Source organism: Bufo bufo, chromosome 1, assembly GCF_905171765.1.
Source record: "Bufo bufo chromosome 1, aBufBuf1.1, whole genome shotgun sequence".
In the NCBI taxonomy this organism is placed as follows: Eukaryota; Metazoa; Chordata; class Amphibia; order Anura; family Bufonidae; genus Bufo; species Bufo bufo.
Window position 1 is genome coordinate 423457197 of NC_053389.1, and position 27925 is coordinate 423485121.

Sequence of the window (27925 nt, forward strand, 5' to 3'; positions counted from 1 at the left end):
TGGGAGCAGCCCGTTCGGAGAGACAGAATTGGGTGAGGCTGGGAATGCAGCTGTGCTCTGTCTATTTTAAGGGTCTCTGTGGAACAGCTGTGCATACATTCAGCTCTCATAAAAGAAATCAAACCCCGATAACATCCACAGAACACCGCTCAGCTGTCAAGACCCCCTGGGTTGTCCTAGATACTACAGAGAACCTGTACGAAGACATGAAAGCTTTCTGCAACCCCCTACAAGCATCTTGCAAAACCTGGTTGTTTAACCGTAAGCAGATGAGGGAAGATGAAGGATTTCGTTACAATTTTTATTTTTTTGCAGAAATTATTATAGTAGTGAAATTGGGGGGGTTGGCATTGCTCCTGATTTCTAAGTTGTAAGGATAACCCTGCTATGTATGTTTATGTTACTTACAAAGATCTACTCTCCTATGTCACAAGTATATAGAGATATTGTAGAATGGAGTATATTCCGAAAAAGAGATGTTATACCCTGGAAGACAGGAAATAAATGACGTTATGTAAAAAGGAGATAAAATAAATCAGCCATTCCATCCTTTTCAAATGTACTTAAATAAAATAAAATAAAAAATAAAATTACTGAAAATACTAAGGTATTACTTTAGTATTAATATTTTCCCAAATACCTTTCATTAGTTATAATGGCTCGTTTTGTCTAGGGAGCAATCATTAGGAGAAATAAAATGGCCGCCGTCCTATTAGTATACATAAAACTGAGGCAGCTCTTTAGCTCAGTAACTTGTCCTCCTGTGTGATTAGGACAGGTTTTATGTGTACTAATAGGACAGTAGCCATTTAATGTCTCCTAGTGATTGCTACCTAGATAAAATGAGCCATTATAACTAATGAAAGGTATTTGGGAAAACATTCATAATTAAGTAATATTACATATAAGTATTTCCAGTAATTTTATTGTATTAATTCATGGAAAACCCCTTTAAGATAGAACTTGGAGTGGGAGATATATCAGTGTTTTAACGCCACTAAAGTAGCGGATTATTACTTTTTGAGCTTCTCAACACTTTTTAAAAGTCGGTGTAAATTGCAGCTGAAATGTACACCAGCTGCTAGCTGGCATATATTTCAGCTTCTAGTGCACAGGAAGCCCTCAGATGCACCAAATTTATTAAGAGTCCCGTGCCTCTTAATTAATTTGGCACATCTTAATCCAGTGCACTTTTAAGACTGGTTTAGGAAACATTCAGGGGATAATTGTTCTATGGAGAGACTTTAACTGCTGTGCAGGGATCCGGAGCGACGCGGATGTCGGGGAGCAGGTAAGTGTAATGTATACGAGGTTCCTGGCATTGGGCAAGTCATTATAGGGGTTGGAAAACCCCTTTAAGGGTTGCTATTTTTAATATACCATGTTCCATTCTTGGCTAAAGCATTGGCGCACATGAAAGACCCATTTCAATATGGACATATCAACTTTGCATTGCTTTATGTAAAATGCAGTGAATATACCATACAATAATGGTATGTGCTGTATACGCGATGGGTGAAAAATAAAAACTGATGGGGCTGTAATATAACAGTGAGATGCAGAGTAGTGATGGACGAACATCGGCTGGGATGTTTCGCAAACGCGCGTTCGCGATCAAATGTTCGTGGTGGGCCCCATTCACTTTAATGGCAGGCGAACCTGAAAAACCTTCAGGTCATATTTGCAGCCACCAAATACTTACTAAAAGTGCACAAATAGTCCCACAACATGGACAATGACATACCAGAGGGGGATCAATGTCAAAAATTCCCCCAAAAAATATGTATTTTAATCAGGGGCAATTTTTATGCGTCTTAAAGGGAAACTCTCAAAAATGGGCCCTGCTGGAGCCTAGAAAATTTTATTTTGGGCCACAGGAGTACAGGCCCCAAAATTTAGGCATTCACCTGACAGAAAAGAACAAGTGATTATGTGGCTGGAGGTATATTAGACGGTCAGTGGATAACAATTTTACTGTAGGCCAGTACAGGCCCCAAAAATTAGGCATTCACCTGACAGAAAAGAACAAGTGATCATGTGGCTGGAGGTACATTAGGCGGTCACTGGATAAAATTTTTACTGTAGGCCACTGGAGTAGAGGCCCCAAAAATTAGGCATTCACCTGACAGAAAAGGCCTTTTATGCAGCTGTATATACATAAGACAAGGACCATTCTTTATTCTAGGTTATGGCCGATATGTGTTGGCTGGCATGACGAAATTCTATTACACGTGGTCGTCACAGGTGTTGAATTCCTCCGAGATCCATGCCTCATTAATTTTTAGAAATGTGAGGTAGTCCACACTGTTGTGAGCTAGGCGAGTGCGCTTATCGGTCACGATCCCCCCTGCTGCGCTGAGCGTCCTTTCGGACAGGACACTCGACGAGGGGCAAGCCAAAAGTTCCATGGCAAATTGTGCCAGCTCTGGCCACAGGTCAAGCCTGCACACCCAGTAGTCCAGAGGTTCCTCACTTTTCAGAGTGTCCACATCGGCTGTTAACCCGATGTAGTCGGACAGCTGTCGGTCTAGGCATTCCCTGAGGCTGGATCAGGAGGGCGGCTCTCAATGGGTTGGCTGCAAGAATGATCTCATATCTGAAATGACCAACACATCTTCAAACCTAAAGCTAAAATGATCGCAAATGCTTTAAAATGGCAAGCAAAACCTGAAAGACGTGGAAGAAAGCGGAAAAACTACCATTCAAATGGATAGAAGAATAGCCAAAATGGCAAGGAACAATCAGCTCCAGGAAGATCAAAGAAGGTCTAAAGTTACCTGTGAGTACTGTTACAATTAGAAGACGCCTATGTGAAGCCAAGCTATCTGCAAGAAGCCCCCGCAAAGTCCCACTGTTGAAAAAAAGACGTGCTGAAGAGGTTACAATTTGCCAAAGAGCACATTGATTGGCCAAAAGAGACATTTTGTGGACTGATGAAAGTAAGATTGTTGTTTTTGGGTCTAGTTGCCGGAGACAGTTTGTCAGACGACCCCCAAAGACTGAATTAAAGCCACAGTACACTGTGAAGACAGTGAAGCATGGTGGCGCAAGCATCTTATGGGGATGTTTCTCATACTACGGTGTTGGGCCTATTTATGGCATACCAGGGATCATGGATCAGTTTGAATTCATCAGAATACTTGAAGAGGTCATGTTGCCTTATGCTGAAGAGGAAATGCCCTTGAAATGGGTGTTCCAACAAGACAACGACCCCAAACACACCAGTAAACGTGCAACATCTTGGTTCTAGACCAACAAGATTGACATTATGGAGTGGTCAGCCCAATCCCCGGATCTTAATCCAATAGAAAACTTGTGGGTGACATAAAAAATGCAGTTTCTGAGGCAAAACCAAGAAATAGAGAAGAACTGTGGAATGTAGTCCAATCATCCTGGGCTGGAATACCTGTTCACAGGTGCCAGAAGTTGGTTGACTCCATGCAACACAAATGTACAGCAGTTCTCAGAAACAGTGGTTATACAACTAAATATTAGTTAAGTGATTCAAAGGAAAGCAAAATCTTCAAAAATATTTCAGTTTATATAGTGAATGTTTGAGTTTGTAAAGAAGAATACAAATACTGCTATTTTTTTTAACAGTCTAATATTCACTTTTCTTCAATTTTTTTAGAGGAACAACACAAATTTGATAGATTTTTCTTCATGTTTTGATTTGGAATAGAATGTGTAGTGTTCCCAATGCATTTGTGTGTATGGAAATAAAAGCTATTAGAAGGATTTTGAGTTTTATTCACTTTTTTAAACACTCTGCTATTATTTTGAACACAACTGTAGATCAGTCACAGGGATCAGAAGTGGTCTGTGGTTACCACCTGCAGAACCACTCCTTTATTGGGGGTGTCTTGCTAATTGCCTATAATTTCCACCTGTTGTCTATCCCATTTGCACAACAGCATGTGAAATTGATTATCACTCAGTGTTGCTTCCTAAGTGGACAGTTTGATTTCACAGAAGTGTGATTGACTTGGAGTTACATTGTGTTGTTTAAGTGTTCCCTTTATTTTTTTGAGCAGTGTATATCACACCCCTCAGTATATCACACCTATCGATGGCACACCTATACCAGTCCTTAAAAGGACTTTTGTGGCCCTATTAGCTAGCGTTTGGTGTCCTTAACAGTCTGTCCCTGCTCCACAAAGCAACTTCTCCCTACACTGGCAAAACACAGAATGTTAAATGGCTGCCAGATTGAGTTCTGTTATAGGGTGGGGGTATGTCCATGTGCTGAAACATCTCAATTGGCTGTAGTATCCCACCTGATGGATGTGTCATGTGTCATAGTTCGGCGCAATGCAAAAGAATATGGCGCATGCAAACATCGCCATATGTTCTCATGTTCGGAGAATCGCAAACGAGCAAAGTTCGCCGAGAAACGACCGCCGAGCGAACCGCAAGGCCATCTCTAATGCAGAAAACCCCCATAACAGTGAGATACATAGCGCTGCTATAACAGTAACAGCCACAGTGTCCCATAACAGTGACATGCAGAGCACCCCCATAACAGTGACATACACAGTACCGCCATAACAGTATCATGCACAGAGCCCTCATAAGTGAAATCCACAGTGCTCCCATAACAGTAACCGCCACAGTGATATCCACTGAGACCCATAACAGTGACATCCAAAGTGCTCCCATATCAGCGACATCCACAGTGCCCCATAACAGCGACGTCCATAGTGACCAATAACTGTAATGAGAACAGTGACATCCACAATGTTCCCATAACAGTGACATGCACAGTACCCATCCCCATAACAGTGACATCCAGAGTGCTCCCATAGCAGGGATATCCATAGTGGCCCCATAACAGTGACATCCACAATGCCTGCAAAGTAAAGACATCCACGGTGCCTCTATAACAGTATCAGACACAGATCCCCCATAACAGTAACGTACAATGAGCCCCATAACAGTGACATTCACAGTGCCCCCAAAACAGTGACATCTACAGTGCTCCAATAAGTGACAATAACAGTGACCCATAACAGTAATGAGAACAGTGACATCCACAGTGCCCCCATAACATTGACATCCACAGTGCCCCCATAACATTGACATCCACAGTGCCCCCATAACATTGACATCCACTTTTTAAGCCACAGCGGCTTAAAAAGATTAAAATAGACAAATCGCCAGGACCGGATGGCATACACCCCCGTATCCTAAAGGAATTAAGTAATGTCATAGCCAGACCCTTATTTCTGATATTTGCAGACTCTATACTGACAGGGAATGTCCCACAGGATTGGCGCGTGGCATATGTGGTGCCAATATTCAAAAAGGGGCCAAAAACAGAGCCTGGAAACTATAGGCCGGTAAGTTTAACATCTGTTGTGGGTAAACTGTTTGAAGGTTTTCTGAGAGATGCTATATTAGAGCATCTCAACGGAAATAAGCAAATAACGCCATATCAGCATGGCTTTGTGAGGGATCGGTCATGTCAAACTAATTTAATCAGTTTCTATGAGGAGGTAAGTTCTAGACTTGACAGCGGCGAATCAATGGATGTCGTATATCTGGACTTCTCCAAAGCATTTGACACTGTACCGCATAAAAGGTTAGTATATAAAATGAGAATGCTCGGACTGGGAGAAAACATCTGTATGTGGGTAAGTAACTGGCTGAGTGATAGAAAACAGAGGGTGGTTATTAACGGTACATACTCAGATTGGGTCACTGTCACTAGTGGGGTACCTCAGGGGTCAGTATTGGGCCCTATTCTCTTCAATATATTTATTAATGATCTTGTAGAAGGCTTGCATAGTAAAGTATCAATTTTCGCAGATGACACTAAACTGTGTAAAGTAATTTACACTGAAGAGGACAGTATACTACTACAGAGGGATCTGGATAGATTGGAGGCTTGGGCAGATAAGTGGCAGATGAGGTTTAACACTGATAAATGTAAAGTTATGCACATGGGAAGGAAAAATGCAAGTCACCCGTACATACTAAATGGTAAAACACTCGGTAACACTGACATGGAAAAGGATCTAGGAATTTTAATAAACAGCAAACTAAACAGCAAAAACCAGTGTCAGGCAGCTGCTGCCAAGGCCAACAAGATAATGGGTTGCATCAAAAGGGGCATAGATTCCCGTGATATGAACATAGTCCTACCACTTTACAAATCGCTAGTCAGACCACACATGGAGTACTGTGTACAGTTCTGGGCTCCTGTAAACAAGGCAGACATAGCAGAGCTAGAGAGGGTTCAGAGGAGGGCAACTAAAGTAATAACTGGAATGGGGCAACTACAGTACCCTGAAAGATTATCAAAATTAGGGTTATTCACTTTAGAAAAAAGACGACTGAGGGGAGATCTAATTAATATGTATAAATATATCAGGGGTCAGTACAGAGATCTATCCCATCAGCTATTTATCCCCAGGACTGTGACTGTGACGAGGGGACATCCTCTGCGTCTGGAGGAAAGAAGGTTTGTACACAAACATAGAAGAGGATTCTTTACGGTAAGAGCAGTGAGACTATGGAACTCTCTGCCTGAGGAGGTGGTGATGGTGAGTACAATAAAGGAATTCAAGAGGGGCCTGGATGTGTTTCTAGAGCGTAATAATATTACAGGCTATAGCTACTAGAGAGGGGTCGTTGATCCAGGGAGTTATTCTGATTGGAGTCGGGAAGAAATTTTTATTCCCCTAAAGTGGAGAAAATTGGCTTCTACCTCACAGGGTTTTTTGCCTTCCTCTGGATCAACTTGCAGGATAACAGGCCGAACTGGATGGACAAATGTCTTTTTTCGGCCTTATGAACTATGTTACTATGTTACTAATGCCCCCATAACACTGGCATCCACAGTGTCCCTGTAACAATGACATCAACAATTTCCCTATAATAGTGAAGAAAAATTGCTAGGCTGTTATGGAAACCTGGTTTAAATCTGTGTGTATGTCATTGAGGCGAAGATTAAAGGACCTGTGACAACAGAAATTCATATTCAATATACAGAGTATATATATATATATATATATATATATATATTCATACAAAGTAATTTTTCTCTTGCAGGAAACCTTTTCCTATTGGAGATAAGGTCACCTTCAGAGGTAAAGACTGTGTTTGCCAGAATTGTTCCCAGTCCTTAGTAAGTGACAAGCCAATCAAGATCCATGGACCAAGCCGTGAGTACCTCACTCAAATATTATTCGTACCTTTGGATGTGATGTAATGCTTCACTTACACAGCATTTCCAGTAGCAGAAACCTCAGCAGTAAGCTTTAGGCTCCATTCAGACGTCCGTAGAATGTGTCCGCACCCATTCCGCAATTATCTGGAACGGGTGTGGACCTATTCATTCTCTATAGGGCAGGAATGAATGTGGACAGCACACAGTGTGCTGTCCACATCCGCATTTCCGGAGCGCGGCCCCGAACTTCCGGTCCTTGGCTTCGGAAAAAAATAGAACATGCCCTATTCTTGTCCGCAATAGTGGACAAGAATAGGCAGTTCTATGGGGGTGCCAGCCGCAATTAGCTACTTTCACACTCACGTTTGGTGTGGATCCGTCATGGATCTGCACAAACGCATCCATTCAGATAATACAACCGCATGCATCTGTTCAGAACGGATCCGTTTGTATTATCTTTAACATAGCCAAAACGGATCCGGCTTGAACACCATTGAAAGTCAATAGGGGAAGGATACTTTTTCTATTGTGCCAGATTGTGTCAGATTGTGTCCGTCCCCATTGACTTACATTGTGTGTCAGGATCCGTTTGCCTCCGCATCATCAGGCGGACATCAAAACGTTGCAAGCAGCATTTTGGTGTCCGCCTCCAAAGTGGACTGGAGGCGGAACGGAGCCAAACTGAGCCAAACTGATGCATTCTGAGCGGATCCTTATCCATTCAGAATGCATTAAGGGCAAAACTGATCCATTTTGGTTGTAAAGGCATTACAAGCTTTAAACAGTGCAAATTAGGGTATCAATCACCATTATAATTGCATGAGTATATAAGCGATGTCAATCAATGATATAATAACATGAATATGATGTATTTCCTAGTTCAAAAAGGAGAAACATATGACTGATCCGTTTTGGACCACTTGTGAGAGCCCTGAATGGATCTTACAAACGGAAAGCCAAAACGCCAGTGTGAAAGTAGCCTTAGATAGTTATTTGGGGCCATGTCCTGTCATATATTGAGGACTACAGAGTTTTAGGATGAACACATTAAAGGGGTTGTCTAGAAGTGGGGACATTGGTGTAATAGTACTAGAGTGACATACATAATACATACATACATGTCCTACCTTTGCCACATATTTCTGAAGCCCCGTTTTCATATAGGAAATTCTTAGCTGAAAGTGACTGTTTTCTTATACTCGGTGACGTACCAGGTCTCTTGCAAGCGAGCTGAAGCCTCTTCTTCCGGCTGCTCAGGGAGCCTGGTGACATCACCGGCACTGATGGGCGGGCTTTAGCACTGCTCTAGCCAGTAAAATGGCTAGGGCAGCGCTAAAGCCCACCCATCAGAGCTGGTGACGTCACCGAACACACTGCTGGGCGGAAGCTTCCGCCCGGCAGTGTGTTATTGTAAACAAAAGAGCATTTGCCCTGCTTAATTTAGCGCAGGGCAATGGAGAACATCGGAGCATGAACTGCTCCGATGCTCAAGTCAGGGAGGCTGCCTAGGTGAAAATGGAGGTTTGTCCAGGTTCAGCTCTGAACCCGGAGAACCCCTTTAACAATTAAATGACAAAGATCATCAGAATTTGTATATTACAACAGGTTAAGGCCAATCAGTAAGGCCTCTAGACCTCTACCATTACCCTTCATTCACTGCAATTATTTTATATCGAAACTATTGGAATGTGTAAAGAAGGTGAGGGTACATAGTGTTGACGAAATGACCACTGCACTCTCTTACAGAGATCTCATTAAGGTGTTCAATAAACCTCTCTGTCCAGTATAAGGCTGAAGTGGATGGGCAACAAAATCAGGACCATGGACAGCAGTCACATCACACCTAGTGGCACCTTCACCACATAAGGTTATAGCAGCCAGGAACATAAAGATGACACCTACTGTTGTACACACTGACTTAGACATCTAATATTATCTTTTTTCACATAATGTAGTTTTTTTTACTCAGAAAAGACAGTTTTTCTGTTTTCTAGAAATCCTGAGGATAGGTCATCAATATTAGAAGCCCGGACAACCCCTTTAACTACGCCGTTTTAATGGGAACCATCAAAATATACTGATACTGATCAAAAGAAGTTATGATGAGAGTCTTTAGACTTAGAAACAAATATAATAATAGTCAATTAATATGAAGCTAAAATACTAGAGTGATGACTAATACTGGACTGAACTTTCTGTGGGTCAGTGATCCAAGGTCAGTTCTTCTTATGTTCCAGAAGTACAAGTGTATGTATGGTTCTTCTCAATGTGCGAGATTTGAGAATGTCATAGATAAGTATACAGTATCTTACCCCTTGTCAACTGATTTATTTGATGTACTTAGTGAGTGGAGATACCTATTCCTTGAGAAGACCACAACTCTAGAAGACCACTTTTCAATATAATTGTGGGTGGTTGTTCTCTCAAAGGTTTCACTACATATATATATATATATAATGAATACACCGTAGCACTTCCAATAGGTGAAAATAGTGGGATCCTTTTATTCACCCATGAAAATGGTCCCAGCAAGTGGACCGAAACGTTGCATGGGTGAATAAAAGGATCCCACTATTTTCACCTATTGGAAGTGCTGCGGTGTATTCATTTTTTATCGATTATCACCTTGGTTAGGTGCAATACCGCTGGCACACCTTGTTACTAGCTGTTTCATCAGGTGTGCTGCCCTGAACTTTTGTATCTTCCTATATATATATATATATATAGTAATGTGCAAAAGTTTTAGGCAGGTGTGTAAAAATGCTGCAAAGAAGAATGCTTTCAAGAATAGAAGTGTTAGTTTATTTTTATCAATTAACAAAATGTAAAGTGAATGAAGAAAGGAGAAATCTAAGATCACATCAATACTTGGAGCAAGCACCCTTTGCCTTCACACTTGCACACAGTTTTTAAAGGAACTTGTCAGGGATGTTGTTCCAAACATCTTTGAGAACCACAGATACCACCTGTATCTGTGGATGTAGGATTGCTCAAATCTTTCTGTCTCTTCATATGATCCCAGACATACTTGATGATACTGAGATTAGGATTCATTGTTCTTCTTTACACTCAAGCTGGTTCTTAATAATATTGGCTGTATGTTTTAAGGCAAAGGGTGGTCACAGCATTATTGATTTACATAACTCTTTTCTTCATACACTTTGCATTTTGTTAATTGATAAAAATTAACTTTTAATACTTCTATTTTTAAAAGCATTCTTAGGCTACTTTCACACTCGCGTTTTGGCTTTCCGTTTCTGAGATCCGTCATGGGCTCCCACAAGCGGTCCAAAACGGATCAGTTTTGCCCTAATGCATTGTGAATGGAAAAGGATCCGCTCAGAATGCATCAGTTTGCCTCCGTTCAGTCACCAATCCGCTTTGGAGGCGAAACCAAAACGCTGCGTGCAGCGTTTTTCTGTCTGCGATGTGGTGCGAAGCAAGATGGATCCATCCTGGCACACAATGTAAGTCAATGGGGACAGATCCGTTTTTTTTGACACAATAGAAAATGGATCCGTCCCTCGTTGACTTTCAGTGCTGTTCATGACTGATCCGTCATGGCTATAGAAGACATAATACAACGCATGCGGTTGTATTATGGTGCATGACGGATCTGCAAAGAACGCTAATGTGAAAGTAGCCTTACTTGGCAGCATTTTTTCCACGCCTGCCTAAAAGTTTCACACAGTACTGTATATATTTTTGCTGAAAGCCAAAACAATGCAAAAAAAAATGCAGAATTTATTATTCTTCTTACTTTCAGCTGTCATCCGCTGTCATGTGTTTTTGGTCACTTTCACATGGGATGGAATAGATGTGACAGGTGACAAAAGTATCAATTTTTGTATCCACAATCTCAAGTTTTAAAACAATTCCAATAACAACAAATGAAAACATATGCATTATGGGACACAAAAGGGCAAAATCCCACTCAAATCAGTGGGATGTATTAATAACCCTTCTCTATACATTCTCTTGACCACAAAAATCATGCGTAAAAATGTTTAAGACACTATAGTGGCATTAAAAAAAGTCGCAAATTATGGCACATGCCATATTTGCTCTATATTTGTGGCTTTTGCAGTATCACAGCATTTTTCTAAAGAGACTTGGCTTAGCAGGAGAGGCCCGCCCGATTTATTATAACTTGTGCCAGAAACTGACGTGAGTTACCGGCCCTGGTTGGCGCATCTTACTCCAGCGCACAGAGGATCAAGACTGGCATATGGGAATGCCAGTCTTGATAAATGTCCGCCGAAAACTTTGAACAGAAATCTGTTTCAGAGAGCAGAAGCTTCACATGTAACCTGATCTCTGATGTTTGCATGACTGCTAGATACATGGAATTTCTCATTGCCTGGCTGGAATTGGAAAGAGAAAACCTCGGGGCATTCAGCCTTGAGAACATATTTGTCTTCTAGCAGAAGGGAGTGGAGAAACAACACTTCATATCCATGTCAGAGAGATTTGTGTTTCTGCAGGAGAAGCAGATCCCAAAAATATTGTGTGGCTCAATGAGCAATCGGTATCTGTACCTTCTGGAAAGCTACATTATTTCCATCTGGAAAACACATTCTGGCCAGAATATATTTTTCTTTTGCTGGGTGTATAGCTAGAATTCACTGTATTAATGCAGGGCAGATAAAGCATTAATTTGAATCATTTGTTATCACTTCGCTTTACAATTTGGGAGCAAGCAGTGAAAGGACAATACATCACTGTCAATGGTCTGCCAGTAGCCAAAAATACTGCATTAGAAAGCACATTTCTAAGAGATGGCTTTTCTAATGTTAATTATTAAAGCTTGCATGATAGTGTCGTTCAAGGTATGGTCATTAATCAACCCTAGTTTCTACTGTAAACCTAAGACACTTTTAAAGGGATGTTTTTGCATCACGATTTCATTTGCTTTTAAACATACAGATTGTGCCGGGTGTAAGGAAGAGATCAAACATGGCCAGTCACTACTGGCACTGGAGAAACAGTGGCACGTCAGCTGCTTCAAGTGTCAGACATGTGGCATCATCCTGACCGGGGAGTATATCAGCAAGTGAGTAATGATCAGCGCGTGAAAGCAGAGACAGATGTTTTACAACCTCAGAACATAAAAAAGACCTATAAAAATACATTTGTAAAAAGTCTGTTAACATATATTAAATCTGAGAGAAAAAACAGATGGGTTAAAGCCCGAAGCATCAAGCTGTAGAACTAAGAGATTCTGATGATGGCATGACCCATTTTGACTCAGTCAAGCCAGGTAGAATGTACATTTATTGATTTCCAAGCAAGTTCTTCATGACAAACCTGCATCTGACAGGAATCTGAAAAGGAAATGTTGTCATCAGACCCTCTTTTGCTCAGTCTCAGGCTTTGGACCCATACATTCAAGAAATCAAGCTGGATATTATTTATATTTTACTGTTACCTTCAGAAATAGAATATGATATTTCAGTTTCTTGCATGACTAGCTGTATGCAACCCATTTGGGCAGGCAAAAAGTTATCCTAACCAAAGGTTAGTCATGTAGAAAAAGTATATTTTTCTCAAGATAGGAAATATTCTTTGTCCGCCTAGATAAGAACAAGCGTAAAAATTGCAAGATACTGTATATCTTATACATGAGATAAATGCAAGATATATATTATGTATGTTTAAGACAGGAATGTGGCATACACATAAGATAAAGGTTGGCCGAAAAAAAAAATTTCACCATTTTAGCCAACCATCATTTGAAAATGATACATGAACATGATGGCCAGCAGCAGACTAATAGCTTGGGTATTTATTACTTTGATGGCTGAAGTTGCACATGGCATGATCACATTTTAGTTGAAATATCCCTTTCATCTGCCAGTTTAGTCTGGTATGTTGATGATCGGATAGTTTATATGAATGATCCAACGTACAAGCGATTGGCCAGCTTTAGATAGAATAGTGCCCGCTGTATGGCAAGTTTCAGATTGGATAGCGCTCTGTTTATAGCCAACTTTAGATTGGGCAGTGCCCTATGTATGACTAGCTCTAAATTGTATAGTACCTTATGTTTTGCTGGCTTTAGAATGGAACCTACCCTATGTATGGCTAGCTTTAGATTGGATAGTGCCCTCTTATGATCGGTCAGTAACAGGCGATCCCTTGCCACTGTGCGCAAGGCCAATCTGTTGGCTTATATTTTTTTAATCATCCCCTTCATCTGCCAGTTTTGTCTGGTCTGTTGATGATCGGATAGTTTGTATGAATGATCTAACGTACAAGTGAATGACCACATTCCAGGTGATACTTATCTTCTGTGTATGGCTGGTTTTAGATTGGATAGTGCCTGGTGTATGGCCAGCTTTAGATTGGATAGCACCCTGTCTATGGCCAGCTTTAGATTGGATGGTACTCTATTTATGCCCGGGTTTGGATTGAATAGTGCACTGTGTCTGGCTAGCTTTACATTGGATATTGACCACTGTATGGCTGGCTTTAGATTTGATAGCATCCATTGTAGGGTTAGCCTTAGATTTGATAGTGCCCGATGTATGCCCGCCATAAGAATGGAATGTTACCAGTGTATGGTTGACTTTAAATTGCATAGTGCCCTGTGTATGGGTAGCTTTAGATTGAATAATGCCCTGTGTATGGCCAGTTTTAGAATCAATAGTGCCCTGTGTATGGTTAGCCTTTGATTGAATAATGCCCTGTGTATGGCCAGTTTTAGACTGGATAGTGCGCTGGGTATAGCTGGCTTTAAACTGGATAGTGCCCTATGTATACCCGGCTTTAGATTGGATAGCGTCCTGGGTATGGCTAGCCTTAGATTTGATAGTGCCCGATGTATGCCCGCCATAAGATTGGAACGTTACCAGTGTATGGCCAGTTTTAGACTGGATAGTGCGCCGGGTATAGCCGGCTTTAAACTGGATAGTGCCCTATGTATACCCGGCTTTAGATTGGAAAATGCCCTTATTGGATTTTTGAAGAATAACACATAACAAGGATTTACTTGTTGAATACATAAGGTAACTGTAAAGTTCACTTAAAATCTGTGTTTTATGGTGACCACTAGCATCCTATTCGCATATTGCACTTCACACGTTGAGAGTATATGCAGAAGCTTCTACTGAGGCCGTCTCCATCTTACTGTACCATACACTAATAAAAACTTACAATCATAAGCTAATGTGACCGCCAATGGTAGCTGTCAGTCCATACTTCTTATTCTAGAAACTGGTGGCAGAAGTCTAAAGCACAAATACACTCATCGACAGCAAAAATAGCACACTAAGAAGAATTTGTTGGAATTAAATGAAACTTTCTGTGTGTGACTGTAATGATGATGTATACTGTATACGTGATTATAATATTAGAGTGATAGGATACATTTATTGGGGGAAAACTGTACAATTGAAAGGAGGCTCTAGTACCCTGTTGTGCCTGGATGTAAATGAGGTATGATTAGAAATGGAGACATGCAGGTTCAGTATTGTATCCTGCAGCACATTTGCCCACAGATGTTGCAGTTCGGACTGTAAATCCTGCACACTTATAGGTTGTTAAAGCTGTCATCCCAGTTAGTTCTATAATTGTTTCATTGGCAATAAATCTGATGATCCCGCAGGCCAAGGAAGTGTTGCAATCTGGTGGACATTCCTGAAAAACCCTTGCTGTTTGTGGGTGAGCATAAGGGTCCATTCACACGCGCGTAACTGTTTTGCGGTCCGGAAATTTGCGGATCCGCAAAACATGGATATCAGCCATGTGCGTTTCGCATTTTGTGGACCGCACATGGCCGGCACTATGATAGAAATGCCTATTCTTGTCCGTGACTGCAGCCAGGAATAGGACATGCTCTATTTTTTTGCGGGGCCGCTGAACAGAAGTGCAGATGCGGACAGCACACAGCTGAGCTGAATGGGTCCTCAGCCATTCCGCAAAATTGCCGAACGGATGCGGACCCTTTTATGCGGACGTGTGAATGGACCCTTATCCTGCTGATAAATGGCAGTTGAAAGCTCTGCCATGAGAGCCAACATATGTGGCCACAGGATGTTCTGCACATATCCCTGAGCTGCTAGGGTCCCTCGTATCACTACTAGGGGTGACCGACCGTCATATGCGATGACTCTCCAGATCATCACACAAGCAGCTGGGGCAATGTGTCACACAGTAGCAAAGGCAGGGTTGAATTACTCACTATGAGGCTTCCATACTCCATTATCGTCAGATCTCAAACAGATCTTGGATTAATCTCTAAAAACAATATGGTTCTGGTCCATAGCAATCCAGGTTTCTTGTTCACTAAACCACTGAAAATGAAGATGACAGTAGCTGGCTGTCAATGGCAAAACTTGTAATGGGCTCCATTTACGAAATTTCCTTCTCCTAAGTGCCTGGAGAAGATCCAGGCAGAGATAGAGGTGTGTAATGAAGGTGCCACCGGTGTCTGTATGGACATGTAATGAAACTGTGTGAACTGCTCTTGCTTGTCAGCATATCAAACAATCCTGTCTATTGATGGTCTGTTTGGGCTATCCGGAGCCTGTTCGCCATGTGTGCACACTGCTTCAAACACATCCTAATAGCTAGGTCAGAATGGCTTAGAGGGCAGGCAATTCGTAGAAATGACCATCCTGCTTCTCTTAGTCCAATGATGCACCTCCTCTGAAAGTCTGTTAACTGGGCAAAATGTCTTTGAGTGTGTCATAGAGGCATGTCTAGCAGTCAAGATCTCTCACTAAGAGGCACATTACCGAAAAGTAGCCTCTGGGAGCCTTTCATAGAGCAGCTGGGGAAAGCACTTTTATGCCCTCTTGTGACAAGACCCAGTGTATAATGAGACCACAACTGTAATCATTTACATATTTGCCTGAGACATAACTACAGGCTGAGTTTTGCAGCACTCCGACATTTCTATCTGGGTGCGATAAGTGTAGCTGAATGTATTACAGAAAGTCTGCACACAGTTACGGTACATAAAGGAGTCTTAAGCAGAGTCCAGCTTTTATTTTTGCCTAAAGGTACACTAATGTAAATGGTGCCATATTACAGATCATGTGAAATGGGGTACAGTATTTGCATACATACAGTACAGACCAAAAGTTTGGACACACCTTCTCATTCAAAGAGTTTTCTTTATTTTCATGACTATGAAGGCCTCAAAACTATGAATTAACACATGTGGAATTATATACATAACAAACAAGTGTAAAACAACTGAAAATATGTCATATTCTAGGTTCTTCAAAGTAGCCACCTTTTGCTTTGATTACTGCTTTGCACACTCTTGGCATTCTCTTGATGAGCTTCAAAAGATGGTCCCCTGAAATGGTCTTCCAACAGTCTTGAAGGAGTTCCCAGAGATGCTTAGCACTTGTTGGCCCTTTTGCCTTCACTCTGCGGTCCAGCTCACCCCAAACCATCTCGATTGGGTTCAGGTCCAGTGACTGTGGAGGCCAGGTCATCTGGCGCAGCACCCCATCACTCTCCTTCATGGTCGAATAGCCCTTACTTTCAAAGTTTTCCCAATTTTTCGGCTGACTGACTGACCTTCATTTCTTAAAGTAATGATGGCCACTCGTTTTTCTTTACTTAGCTGCTTTTTTCTTGCCATAATACAAATTCTAACAGTCTATTCAGTAGGACTATCAGCTGTGTATCCACCTGACTTCTCCTCAACGCAACTGATGGTCCCAACCCCATTTATAAGGCAAGAAATCCCACTTATTAAACCTGACAGGGCACACCTGTGAAGTGAAAACCATTTCAGGGGACTACCTCTTGAAGCTCATCAAGAGAATGCCAAGAGTGTGCAAAGCAGTAATCAAAGCAAAAGGTGGCTACTTTGAAGAACCTAGAATATGACATATTTTCAGTTGTTTCACACTTGTTTGTTATGTATATAATTCCGCATGTGTTAATTTATAGTTTTGATGCCTTCAGTGTGAATCTACAATTTTCATAGTCATGAAAATAAAGAAAACTCTTTGAATGAGAAGGTGTGTCCAAACTTTTGGTCTGTACTGTACATGAACCAATATGTACTTATTGTGCTCTAATATTTTAAGGGATTGTCCAACTTATTTTAAAATCTTTCTAGACCCGCTAAATGTCATAAAATAATAAAAATCACATACTCACCCGCACTGCCAATGCTGTCTGTGTTTACAGGCTGCACGGGTGATATAGCTGTATATATGGCTCGTGACCATGTGTTCAGCTGACACCTATTGAGGGCACCTTTTGGATTGCATTGTCTGGATTGAACAATGTATAGAGTGTCAAGGTCAGTGATATCACAAGAATGAAGATGACCACAGTGTCAGCTCTGCTAGATTGCAGAACACTGCTGTAAAGGTGTAGGGGACCCTTCAAGTATCTGTGCTCGAGCAGTGCCTTACAGAACTGCAATCAAATATCATTATACAATCACTAATTTGAGAGAGCTGTCATGTTAATAACCCAGCCGTAATGAATATCTCAGATTAGAGTGTGACCGTAACCAGATTACCATATCTGTTTTCTCGCAAATAAGTTTATCAACATATATTTAGAATGTGGCTCATCTGGTTTTCTAATAGTTAAAGGGGTTATCCCATGAATAATGTAAAAATGAAAATCAGACACCATATAGTACATAACAATCTCTTTCTAACAAAGCTAGAACCAGCCCTGTACCTCACATGGATCCAGAGATCTCCCCATTCATTGCTCTACTAAATTTATATCCAGCTGACAGCTCAGGGGGTGTGTCTTTTCTGCTGCCGCTCAGGGGGCGTGTCCATGCTCTCCCTTTCACAGCTCAGGAGCCAGTTGAAGGATGAAACTGAGCATGTGCGGCCATCTCAGTGAGCAGGTCAAAGAAATAAGGAGAAAAAACCCCTTTAATATGTCAGTATGTTATACCTTTTAGGCCTCTTTCACACTACCGTTTTTTTTTTTCGTTTTGCGGGCCGTTTTTTTGCGGTCCGTATACGTATGCATTCCGTTTCCGTATTTCCATTTTTCCGTTCCATTGATAGATAGAACACGTCCTATTATTGCCCGCAAATCACGTTCTGTGGCTCCATTCAAGTCAATGGGTCCGCAAAAAAAAACGGCACACATACGAAAATGCATCCATATGTCGTATCCGTTCCATTTTTGCGGAACCATCTATTGAAAATGTTATGCCCAGCCCAATTTTTTCTATGTAATTACTGTATACTGTATATGCTATACGGAAAAACGGAATGGAAAAATGAAACGGAAACAAAAAAACGGAACAACGGATCCGTGAAAAACGGACCGCAAAACACTGAAATAGCCAATACGTAGTGTGAAAGAGGCCTTAACAGGATCACTGGCAAATGCAGTAACTAATAAAAGATCACCTCGATGCTAGTATTGTACTGTGTGCAGCATTGGTTCTGGATGCTGAGTGTGCTTAAGAAGAAAAGGGCACACAGAATTGTCCCCTTTAGCAATGTTATCAGATGTCAAGCTGCCCCTAGTTGTGTGTCCCCTCGTCGCAGTAGGTAATTTGACCTTTTCTACCATATACTGCTTCCTTGTCTTGCAGAGACGGCGTGCCTTACTGTGAGTCCGATTACCACGCTCAGTTTGGGATTAAATGTGAAACTTGCAACAAATACATCAGCGGCAGAGTCCTGGAGGTATGAGAGTTATGACAGGCCAAAGCCGAGCCACTTAGTGCAGCTGAAGAGTCTACAGTAACTGATCCTGACGTGTAATGAGCTGGATGTGTGCTGGATGAAATGTCATCCTTGGGCTTCACAATGCTATGCAGCCATCAGTAGTGGCCATTCACTTCACTGCCAAAAGGCATGTGGCCTTGTTTTGATTGACACTCTTGTCGACCAGAAATTAAAATCTTCACCAAGCCCTCTTTCACTTTGCAGTTGTTTCTATTACTAGACTATGAGATAATTACGGCATGTCCTGGTCTACAATGATGTCCTTATTGCACTGATCTAGGTGGGACTTGTCTGTGTTCACACAATAATCATTAAAGGAGTAGCAATCAGATAAGACAGCCATGTCTGATCTCTGAGGGCTTAACCACTGGGAACCCTACTGAGACCATTTTGGCCTTTTTACAGATTGTAGTTGGATTCAGTTACAGTGTTAAAGGGGTTAAAGATAATGATGACTTATCCTCAAAATAGATCATCATTATCTCATCAGCAGTGTCTATTGTTGAGCAAATGAAAGTCCAGGAACAATTCAATTTGCTGCGAAGCCAAATTTCCTCATGCTTCATGGTAGAGAATCTATTTTTCTGAATGGCGGTAAAGAAAAAAAAAAGAAAAACATACTTACCTCCTCTGTTTAAGTGCGAAGAGCTGGCCGCCACCATCGTGATTGAAGATCTCGCATGAAATCCCGTGCTCGGGCAACGCGAGATTTCACGCTAGATCTTCAATCAAGATGGTAGCGGACAGCTTTTCGCACGCAAACAGAAGAGGTAAGTATGATTTTTTAAAATTATTTTACACTGTATTATTGCCGCGATCAGCTATGAACGCGGCATCTGAGGGGTACAATGACGGGGGGCGGCGCAATTGCCGCTCCCTGTCATTGCACCCACTACTTGCGCTTTTTTGTAAAATTCGGGCGAAGCAGCCAAATCGAGTTTTTCAATACTTCGCTCAACACTAGCGGGGTCCAAGTCCCGGATATCCACCGATCAGCCTCTGCAGTTAATAACTGTACTCAGGGAGGCTCTAGTGAGCGATGCACGCTCCCAGCAGCTTTTCAAGGACAGCGCCGTACATCGTACGTATAGTGGCAGTGCTTGGTACTGCAGCTCAGCCCATTTGAGTTGAATATGGCGGAGCTGCAACTAGGCCGTGTGACCAATGTACAGTGATGTCACTGGCCTAAAGGCCTAGAAGAGGCTGCAGCGCTCAAGGCCTCTGCTAACAGCTGATCGGCAGGGGTTCCAGGTGTCGCACCCCCCGCAGATCTGATGATAAGGTATAAATATCTTTTCCTGCATAACCCCTTTAATTTGTGCTTTTAGGATGTTGTTTTTAACACCAAATTGTATGTAAATTAGCTCATGTTTCAGGGTTCTTGTCTCTCATCAGTATTGAGCAGGGTACTAGTTTGCTGGATGAAATTGACTGACATGAACTACTAGAGGTACCTTTACACGGGACAATTCAGCAGGCAATTCTTGGGAAGGAAGTAGTCTTTCCCAGCAAGCCCCTGCTCGTCAGTGAAGGAGACCACAGCATTTTCATTCAGTGATCTCCTCCCCAGTATGGGGAGGAGTGATCACTAATGCCATAACTTGTCCCCATACAGACTCATTGTTTCTTGGCAGCAGAGGCGGTTTAGACCCCACAATGCGGTGCTGGCAAACGACAATTTAGGTGTCCGCATGAAAGATGTGACTACCTAATGAATGAGCATTTTGCTCATTCATTGGGTAATCAGCGGCACCTTTAGACCGCCAGATAATGGCTAAATAGCGTTACTATGAACACTTGTTAGCGGTCATCTGACCGAAAATCAGCTTATGTAAAGTGACCTTAAGGCATCACGTCCAACCAACCAGTATGCTGTTTTGTAATGATTATGGGAATAACCCTGAAACATCTTACCACAGATGGGTCACTCTCCCTTTTGGAGGAGTCTCAGGCTTGGCTGGCATGAACTAATTGGCTTTTTTTTTTTCCCATGGAACATTGCGTGAAAAATAAGTCTCCATACACCTGCCGGGTCTCTTCAATAAAAACTGATAAAATTAAATTGGTATCTTTTACTCTCTAGGCAGGTGGCAAGCATTATCACCCCACATGTGCCCGGTGTGTACGATGCCAGCAAATGTTTTCAGAAGGGGAAGAAATGTACCTGACAGGTAAGGCGTGTTAAACTCAGCCATTGATTTATATTGGCTTTAAATACATGTTCCAGTATTTTTGTAATAAATCTCCATACATTTTTGTTCTCATTTAGGCCTAGCTCATTTCAGGAGGGCTAGCCGGGTACATGAATAGATGATTTTCACAGCATTAATTACCCCTGATACCTCATTATGTACACGGTCACCTGCAGAGAGAACTTGGGCGGCCTCCTCGGCATCGGCCCACAGGGAAATTTCCCTGTTTGTTCTATGGCCAGTGTGCCCCTAAATAGGGCTCTACAGCAAAATAACGTCACCTCTGAGTAATGGAAAAACTGTGGGAGTGCTGCAACTATAGTGCGGCCCCCATGTTTTCAGCTTCAGCTGCAAGTGGCCTTGTGCTCTTTGCAAAAAAAATGTGGCTTTTGGATTTTTTGCATTGGTCACTTGGACACAAGAGGACAGTTTTACCACAGCCCATGAGCAACGCTATGGAGCTCAAGCCATTAAGGAAAAGTGGTGATGAAAAAATGCTGTGGTGTAAATTTTATGAAAATAATTTGCACAATAAAGATGTAAATGATAATGTTGAATACATTTACCAGGGGTTACTAGATTGAAAAAATTAAAAAATTGCATTGACATAAGTATTCAGACACTTTTGGTAGCGATTACCGACTCCAGTCTTCTTAGGTATAATGCCACAAGGTTTGCACACCTAGATTTGGGGATTTTCTGCCATTCCTTTCTACAGATGCTCTGAAGCTCGGGTAGGATGGTAGAGATGTTCAATTGGGTTTAAGTCAGGGCTCTGGCTGGCCCACTCAATGACATTCACACAGGTATCCCTAAGCCACTCCTGTGTTGTTTTGGCTATGTGCTTAGGGTCATTGTCTTGTTGGATGGGGTTTTCATTAAGAATATCTCTGTACTTTGCTCCACTTAGCTTTTCCCTCAACTCTGACCAGTCTCCCTTCCCAGCTGCTGAAAAACACCCCCACAGCATGATACTGCCACCGCCATGCTTCATTGTAGGGATGGTATTGGGCAGTGCCTGATTTCCTCTAAACATGAATTAAGGCCAAAAAGTTCAATCTTGGTTTAATCAGACCAGAGAATATTGTTTCTCACAGTCTGAGAGTCCATTAGGTGCTTTAAAAAAAATCATGTGTCTTTTACGGAGGAGATGCTTCTTTCTGGCCACTCTGCTATAAAGCCCAGATTGGTGGAATGCTTCATTGATGCTTGACCTTCTGGATTTTTCTTCCATCTGCACGTAGGATCTTTGGAGCTCAGCCATAGAGACCATTGGGTTCTTGGTCACCTCCCTTACTTAGTTTGGTGGGGCAGTCAGCTCTAGCAAGATTCCTGGTTGTTCCAAACTTCCAGTAAAAAATAATTCTGGGGGCCCAAAGTACAGCTACATTAAAATATTACCTGCTTACAGGGCGGCAGCAGCAGCAAGATGCTACAAGGTAACTGATTATAGGGTCCCTGCAGCGGCTTCAACTGGGCAGGTCCCTGAGGAAAGAGGATACTGTCTGGCATACCTCTGACATCTTAGCCAACCGATGCTTCTGTAACAAACTGGGTAGTCTTGGGGCTGACCTTGCTTGGGGGCCCACTGGGGGATTCACCTGTTCCTCTGTGGGCCAGTCTGAACCTACTCTGATATGCATTGTTAGATGTGAGATCTTATATAGATATAGGGTTGGCTTAATAAATAATGTCCAGTGAACTAAATCTACGACAGGTGAACTCCAATCAAGGTACAGAAACATCTCAAAGATTATCATGAGAAACGTGAGGCCACTAGATTTACATTTCAAGTGTCATGGCAAAGGGTCTGATTACTCATGTCCATATGAAATTTCAGCTTTTCATTTTAGTGAATTAGCAAAAATTTGTAAAATTACGTTTTCACTTTCTCGTTATGGGGTATTGAGTGGAAAATTTAATTAGCACAAGCCCGCAATATAACAAAATGTGAAAAAAATGAAAGGGTCTGAAGACTTTCCAAATGCACTGTATAAACATTATATATATATATATATATGAGAGAGAGAGAGAGAGAGAGAGAGAGAGAGAGACACGACATAGAGACCACAATAAGGCATGGTACTGAGATGGCTGCATACCCCTCTGCTCTAGTGATCGGTGGTTGTCCCTGCTTCTGGAGTCCTCTCTATGACCTGTTAAAATCTATAATATTGTGCACAAAGGTGCACATTCCCTTTAACGGCAGACCTCGTGTTCAGCAATATATTTCAGATTACATCACCTCACATAATTTCCCAGCCCTAGCTCTCATTGGAAGAGGTATCTTTGGCGCCCTCTTCTGGTCCTCATTGAATTCAATGATGTCGTATTATTTGGAATATTGTGCTGTAAAGTTTAATTTCTCACTTTTGCTTGCCCAGTTTAGCATTTTGTTACATAAGTTAATACGCTAAATGAATTTAAGAATGCATTCTTTAAGAACTGCTGATAACACCAACGTAATGAGCTATTGTCCTAAAAGTGGCCATAACATGTGTTATAGCGCTCTAGTCTGAAAGCTGCTCTATAAATCTGCTTATCATTCAGAATTCCCTATACTCTGGCGTGGGTTGGTCACCTTTGGCTGCACCCCACATTCCCTCCATCTGCTGGCTGTGATGTATGCCAGATTTCTATTAACTCTGCTTTCATATTTATAAAACCTACTGCAGCACCTTTTACTGTACGGCAGTTGCAGTGCACCGTATTCCCTCAGTGCTTTGTAGAAATGTAAATCCCCATCTTGCCTTGAGTGCCAGAAGAACAAAGAATTCAGACAGAGCTATTATCAAGGATTCCCAAGAGAGCCTCAGTCATGCTGAAGGTGACCTTCAAATACTGCTGTGTGTACCGAATATCCCATTAAGTACCAGTGATCTGTGGAAATGTGTTTTCAGTGTGTGGATCAAGGATAGAGCGGAGAGCAGCGTCTGATTGTACGTTCCACTTCTTCTCATTTGCTGTCATCTCATTTCTTAGATGTTCTTTTTTTTAACCTTTTAATAAATGACTTTTAATTATGTGGCGTTATTCCTATTAAGTAGCAATCTCTGGTTTCTCTAGGCTCTGAAGTATGGCATCCAATCTGTAAGCAAGCAGCCCGTGCAGAGAAGAAGCTAAAAGTGAGTGGACTATATACTGGCAAAATTGAAAATGTTCACTTTTTTAAGGCGACAAATATTTTACTAATTATGACCTTTTTAGTAAAAAAAATAAAGTAATAATAATATGAAAAGACATTTACATTGTTTTGTTCTTTACTGTTATTTCTTCAACCACCCAGGTCTAGACTTAATATGCTAAAGCCTATGGCTGGCGATATACATTAGACAGCTGTTGCCCCCCCCCCCCCCCCATGCTTACTCTGCTTAGCTGAGTGTGCATGTGTTTTGAATTGAGTAACTCACAGCCAGACCTCTCCCTTTAGTTACCCATACGCCTTCAACACTTTCATTCAACTGATAGCTATTCTTCCCAAACTCCCCATACACATAAATGGCTTGACCTACTGGGCTTTTTACGGGAAGAGAGGCGTAAGAGGTGACATGTGGCAGTTTATCTCCTGGAAGACATCCCTTCACCCATTAGGTGATTGTCCGATCCCAGCAAAATTCCAGGTTCAACCTACATTTGTTGAATGTCTGCAAATGTCTATTGGACCTTTAAGAACAAAGGGATCGGGCAAGTTGGAATCCAAACTGATGAATCCCTCTCTTTTCTGCCATCTGCCATCGGGGGGCAGTTGATAGGCCCACATACACATTAGGTGATTGGATGTTCCTTTTAAAATCAACAGGTTTGCCCCAGATTAATGTAGTTTGTATGTTCAGCTTAAACCTATACATATTTAGTCTAAACACTAGCCTTAGGATGTGAGAAACTGAAGTCATCCTGAAATGAAGACAGCAAATTATTTTCTACTGGTTTTGGTTAACACCACGGCTACGAATTGATCAGCATGATCAGAATCCAAAACAGGGGCAATAGGGGCATGCAATTTTTGAATAAGGGCCAAAAATGACTCATTCTCACTTCTCTAAAGCAAGCTGCCAGGGAAAAGTAATATAACACAGGCCATTCCAACAAATTGATGGCTATGTTGTCTCTATGCTCTGGCTAATATATGGGGGGACTTATCCTTCAAGACATCCATTAATAAGGCAAGGGAATTAATTGGAACAAAAACTGTAAAGGTCATCAGTGTATGATCTGTGAGATCACATGTCTGGCACCACCATCAGTCTGAAGAATGACGAAGTCCCCTCCATATGGATGTAGCCGTGTCTAGTACTAGTACAGTCCAGTTCACTTAATGGACCAAGTTACAGTTCCAGACATGGTCGCTCTTGGATGTCACTGTGTTCAACTGCAAAATTTACATGACAGAAGATTACTTCATGGGAGTGTTGGAGTTGGAAGTTCACAGACTGTTCAATAAGAGGCCATAGTTCATAAAAAAAATTGTAAAAAATCTTTTCAATGAGATGTGAAAATGTTCTGTGTTTAGACTCTCTTCACTGACTCTTTCCATACTTTCACACAGTTTATATGTCCTGCTTGTGTCCTGTTTCTCTAAAATGACCATAGACAGCAATTTCTGCCGTGCAACAGAACTGAAGAGGTGCATTTATTTCAGCAAAGTCAGAAACAGGAAGGAAGCGTATAGTGAAACCCTATAGACGTGTACAATAGAAACATTACCCTCTCAGTATTAACTGCACATATAAGCAGATTGTAGGATGACACAACAAAACAGGATGGGAAGAAGGACAGTGATGAAGGACACTTTCTGGCCTTCCAGGCTCTATTTTCTGCTGCAGCAATATTGGTCTAGGTGAAGGATGCTGCAGCCTGGATGTGTACTCCCCATCTATGCAAGTATCAGAAGGCTGCATCCTCCCTTACATAAGAAATCTTTACAAACCTTTGGTTTTCCTCCTCCAGAGACCAACGTTTTTTTTTTTCCAGTTTGTTAAAACCAAAATGAAATTAGAATAAACAGATTCATGACTGGGCCAAGCGAACAATTATTTTATTATTAAGGATGACTATGAATTCAGAAGTAGAAACCACATTCTACTTACAAGTCCCAAGGACACCAGAGGAGAACTAGAAAAGAACGTTAGACCGCATTTCATTCTTGTTATGTGTTTGGTTTTGGATTCTGATCATGTTGATCAATTCTTAATAACGGATAGTGAACGGACCGGGTCAAAACCAAGAGGACAACGCAATACAGAGGGATAAGCAAAGAATGGTCAGGAGAACCCGGCGTCATAAATACCAGGAGAGTCGAGAAGTACCAAAGGAGTCCGCAAAGAATAGTCAGGTGGAAGCCGAGGTCAAAATATCAGGAGGAATGCGCAGTACAGGAGGAGCAGGCAAAGGATCGTCAGGGAACAGGATCAGGTAAGTATACAGGTATCCAACAAACGCCAGGAACCTAAAAATTAACAGGCAACCTGTGGCCAGCAGGCTGCCTGTATTTATAGTGGGGAAACCACCTTCTACTTACAAGTCCCAAGGACACCAGAGGAGAACTAGAAAAGAACGTTAGACCGCATTTCATTCTTGTTATGTGTTTGGTTTTGGATTCTGATCATGTTGATCAATTCTTAGCCGTGGTGTTAATCAAATGCCGTAGAAAATCATTGGCTGTCTTCATTTCAGGATGACTTCATGTAACGGTCACGTACACACACACACACACAGGGGGGAGGATAGTGACCACTGCGCTCCACCCTCACCCCTGGCCCTGCCTACTTGCCTCACGAGTCCTGATGACAGGGGACAACTGGACGGCAGTCCCTAACTTAGGATACGTGCGGGAAGGACAGACAAGACAAATAACGGCTAGTGAACGGACTGGGTAAAAACCAAGAGGACAACGCAGTACAGAGGGATAAGCAAAGAATGGTCAGGAGAAGCCGGGGTCATAAATACCAGGAGAGTCGAGAAGTACCAAATGAGTCCGCAAAGAATAGTCAGGTGGAAGCCGAGGTCAAAATATCAGGAGGAATGCGCAGTACAGGAGGAGCAGGCAAAGGATCGTCAGGGAACAAGATCAGGTAAGTATACAGGTATCCAACAAACGCCAGGAACCTAAAAATTAACAGGCAACCTGTGGCCAGCAGGCTGCCTGTATTTATAGTGGGGAGTGAGAGTCATGTGACGTGGCCAGTGTCACATGACCGACAGACAGACAAGTCGAGCACCGAGTGATCAGCTCGGCGCTCAAGGCAGACCTAGGAGCAGGGAGCCTCCCAGCTAGCAAAGCCGCCCTGGGAACGAGGCCAAACACAGATCCTCGCTCCCGAAGCTAAGCAGCAGGTCTGCGGCTGATGGGAGACCGAGTGCGCCTTTGGCGCCCCGTGACACTTCAGTTTCTCACATCCTGTACCAATGTTTTAAGGAATAGCTCAAAGCACCAGGGGTGACTCATGACTATCAAAGAAACTCACACCGGCATCATTGTAGGAAACACAATGTTCCTGAACTGATTATCTCAGCAGTCATTATTGCCTAGATGTCTGTAGATCTTTCTGCAGGGTCATGCCATTAAAGGTATAATGAGGATTGTATAATAGATATGGGACGGTTCACATATTGTACAGTGCAGATGTGCTTTCCCAGGAGGAAGAATTTCTTATGAGAATGTAATTCTTACTAGAAAGATCTAAAATACTGCATAGGGAAAACAAAAATCTCGTCTGGCGGTAGCTGAGAATTCAAGAACAAAGAAAATGCTTATCAGGGGAACCAGACTGGGTATTATAGAGTTGAGTGGTGAACACTAATGAATCATTTCAGCACACGAATCCTAACTAAGTTCATAATTTGCTCATTGATATGTTCAGAAAGGAAGGCCAGCTTTTAAG

The 27925-nt window shown here is 42.0% G+C and overlaps 1 protein-coding gene across 4 annotated transcripts in view; it reads left to right on the top strand.

Moving 5' to 3' along the window:
• Window positions 1-27925, top strand: part of ABLIM3 (actin binding LIM protein family member 3) — a 236793-nt gene that overhangs the window by 172130 nt on the left and 36738 nt on the right. For all 4 annotated transcript variants that reach the window (XM_040406441.1, XM_040406436.1, XM_040406445.1 and 1 more), the window contains exons 4-8: window positions 7054-7166; window positions 12098-12224; window positions 18717-18810; window positions 20936-21023; window positions 24111-24169. In XM_040406441.1, the coding sequence (XP_040262375.1) occupies window positions 7054-7166; window positions 12098-12224; window positions 18717-18810; window positions 20936-21023; window positions 24111-24169 (481 nt within the window). The remainder of the gene's footprint in view (window positions 1-7053; window positions 7167-12097; window positions 12225-18716; window positions 18811-20935; window positions 21024-24110; window positions 24170-27925) is intronic.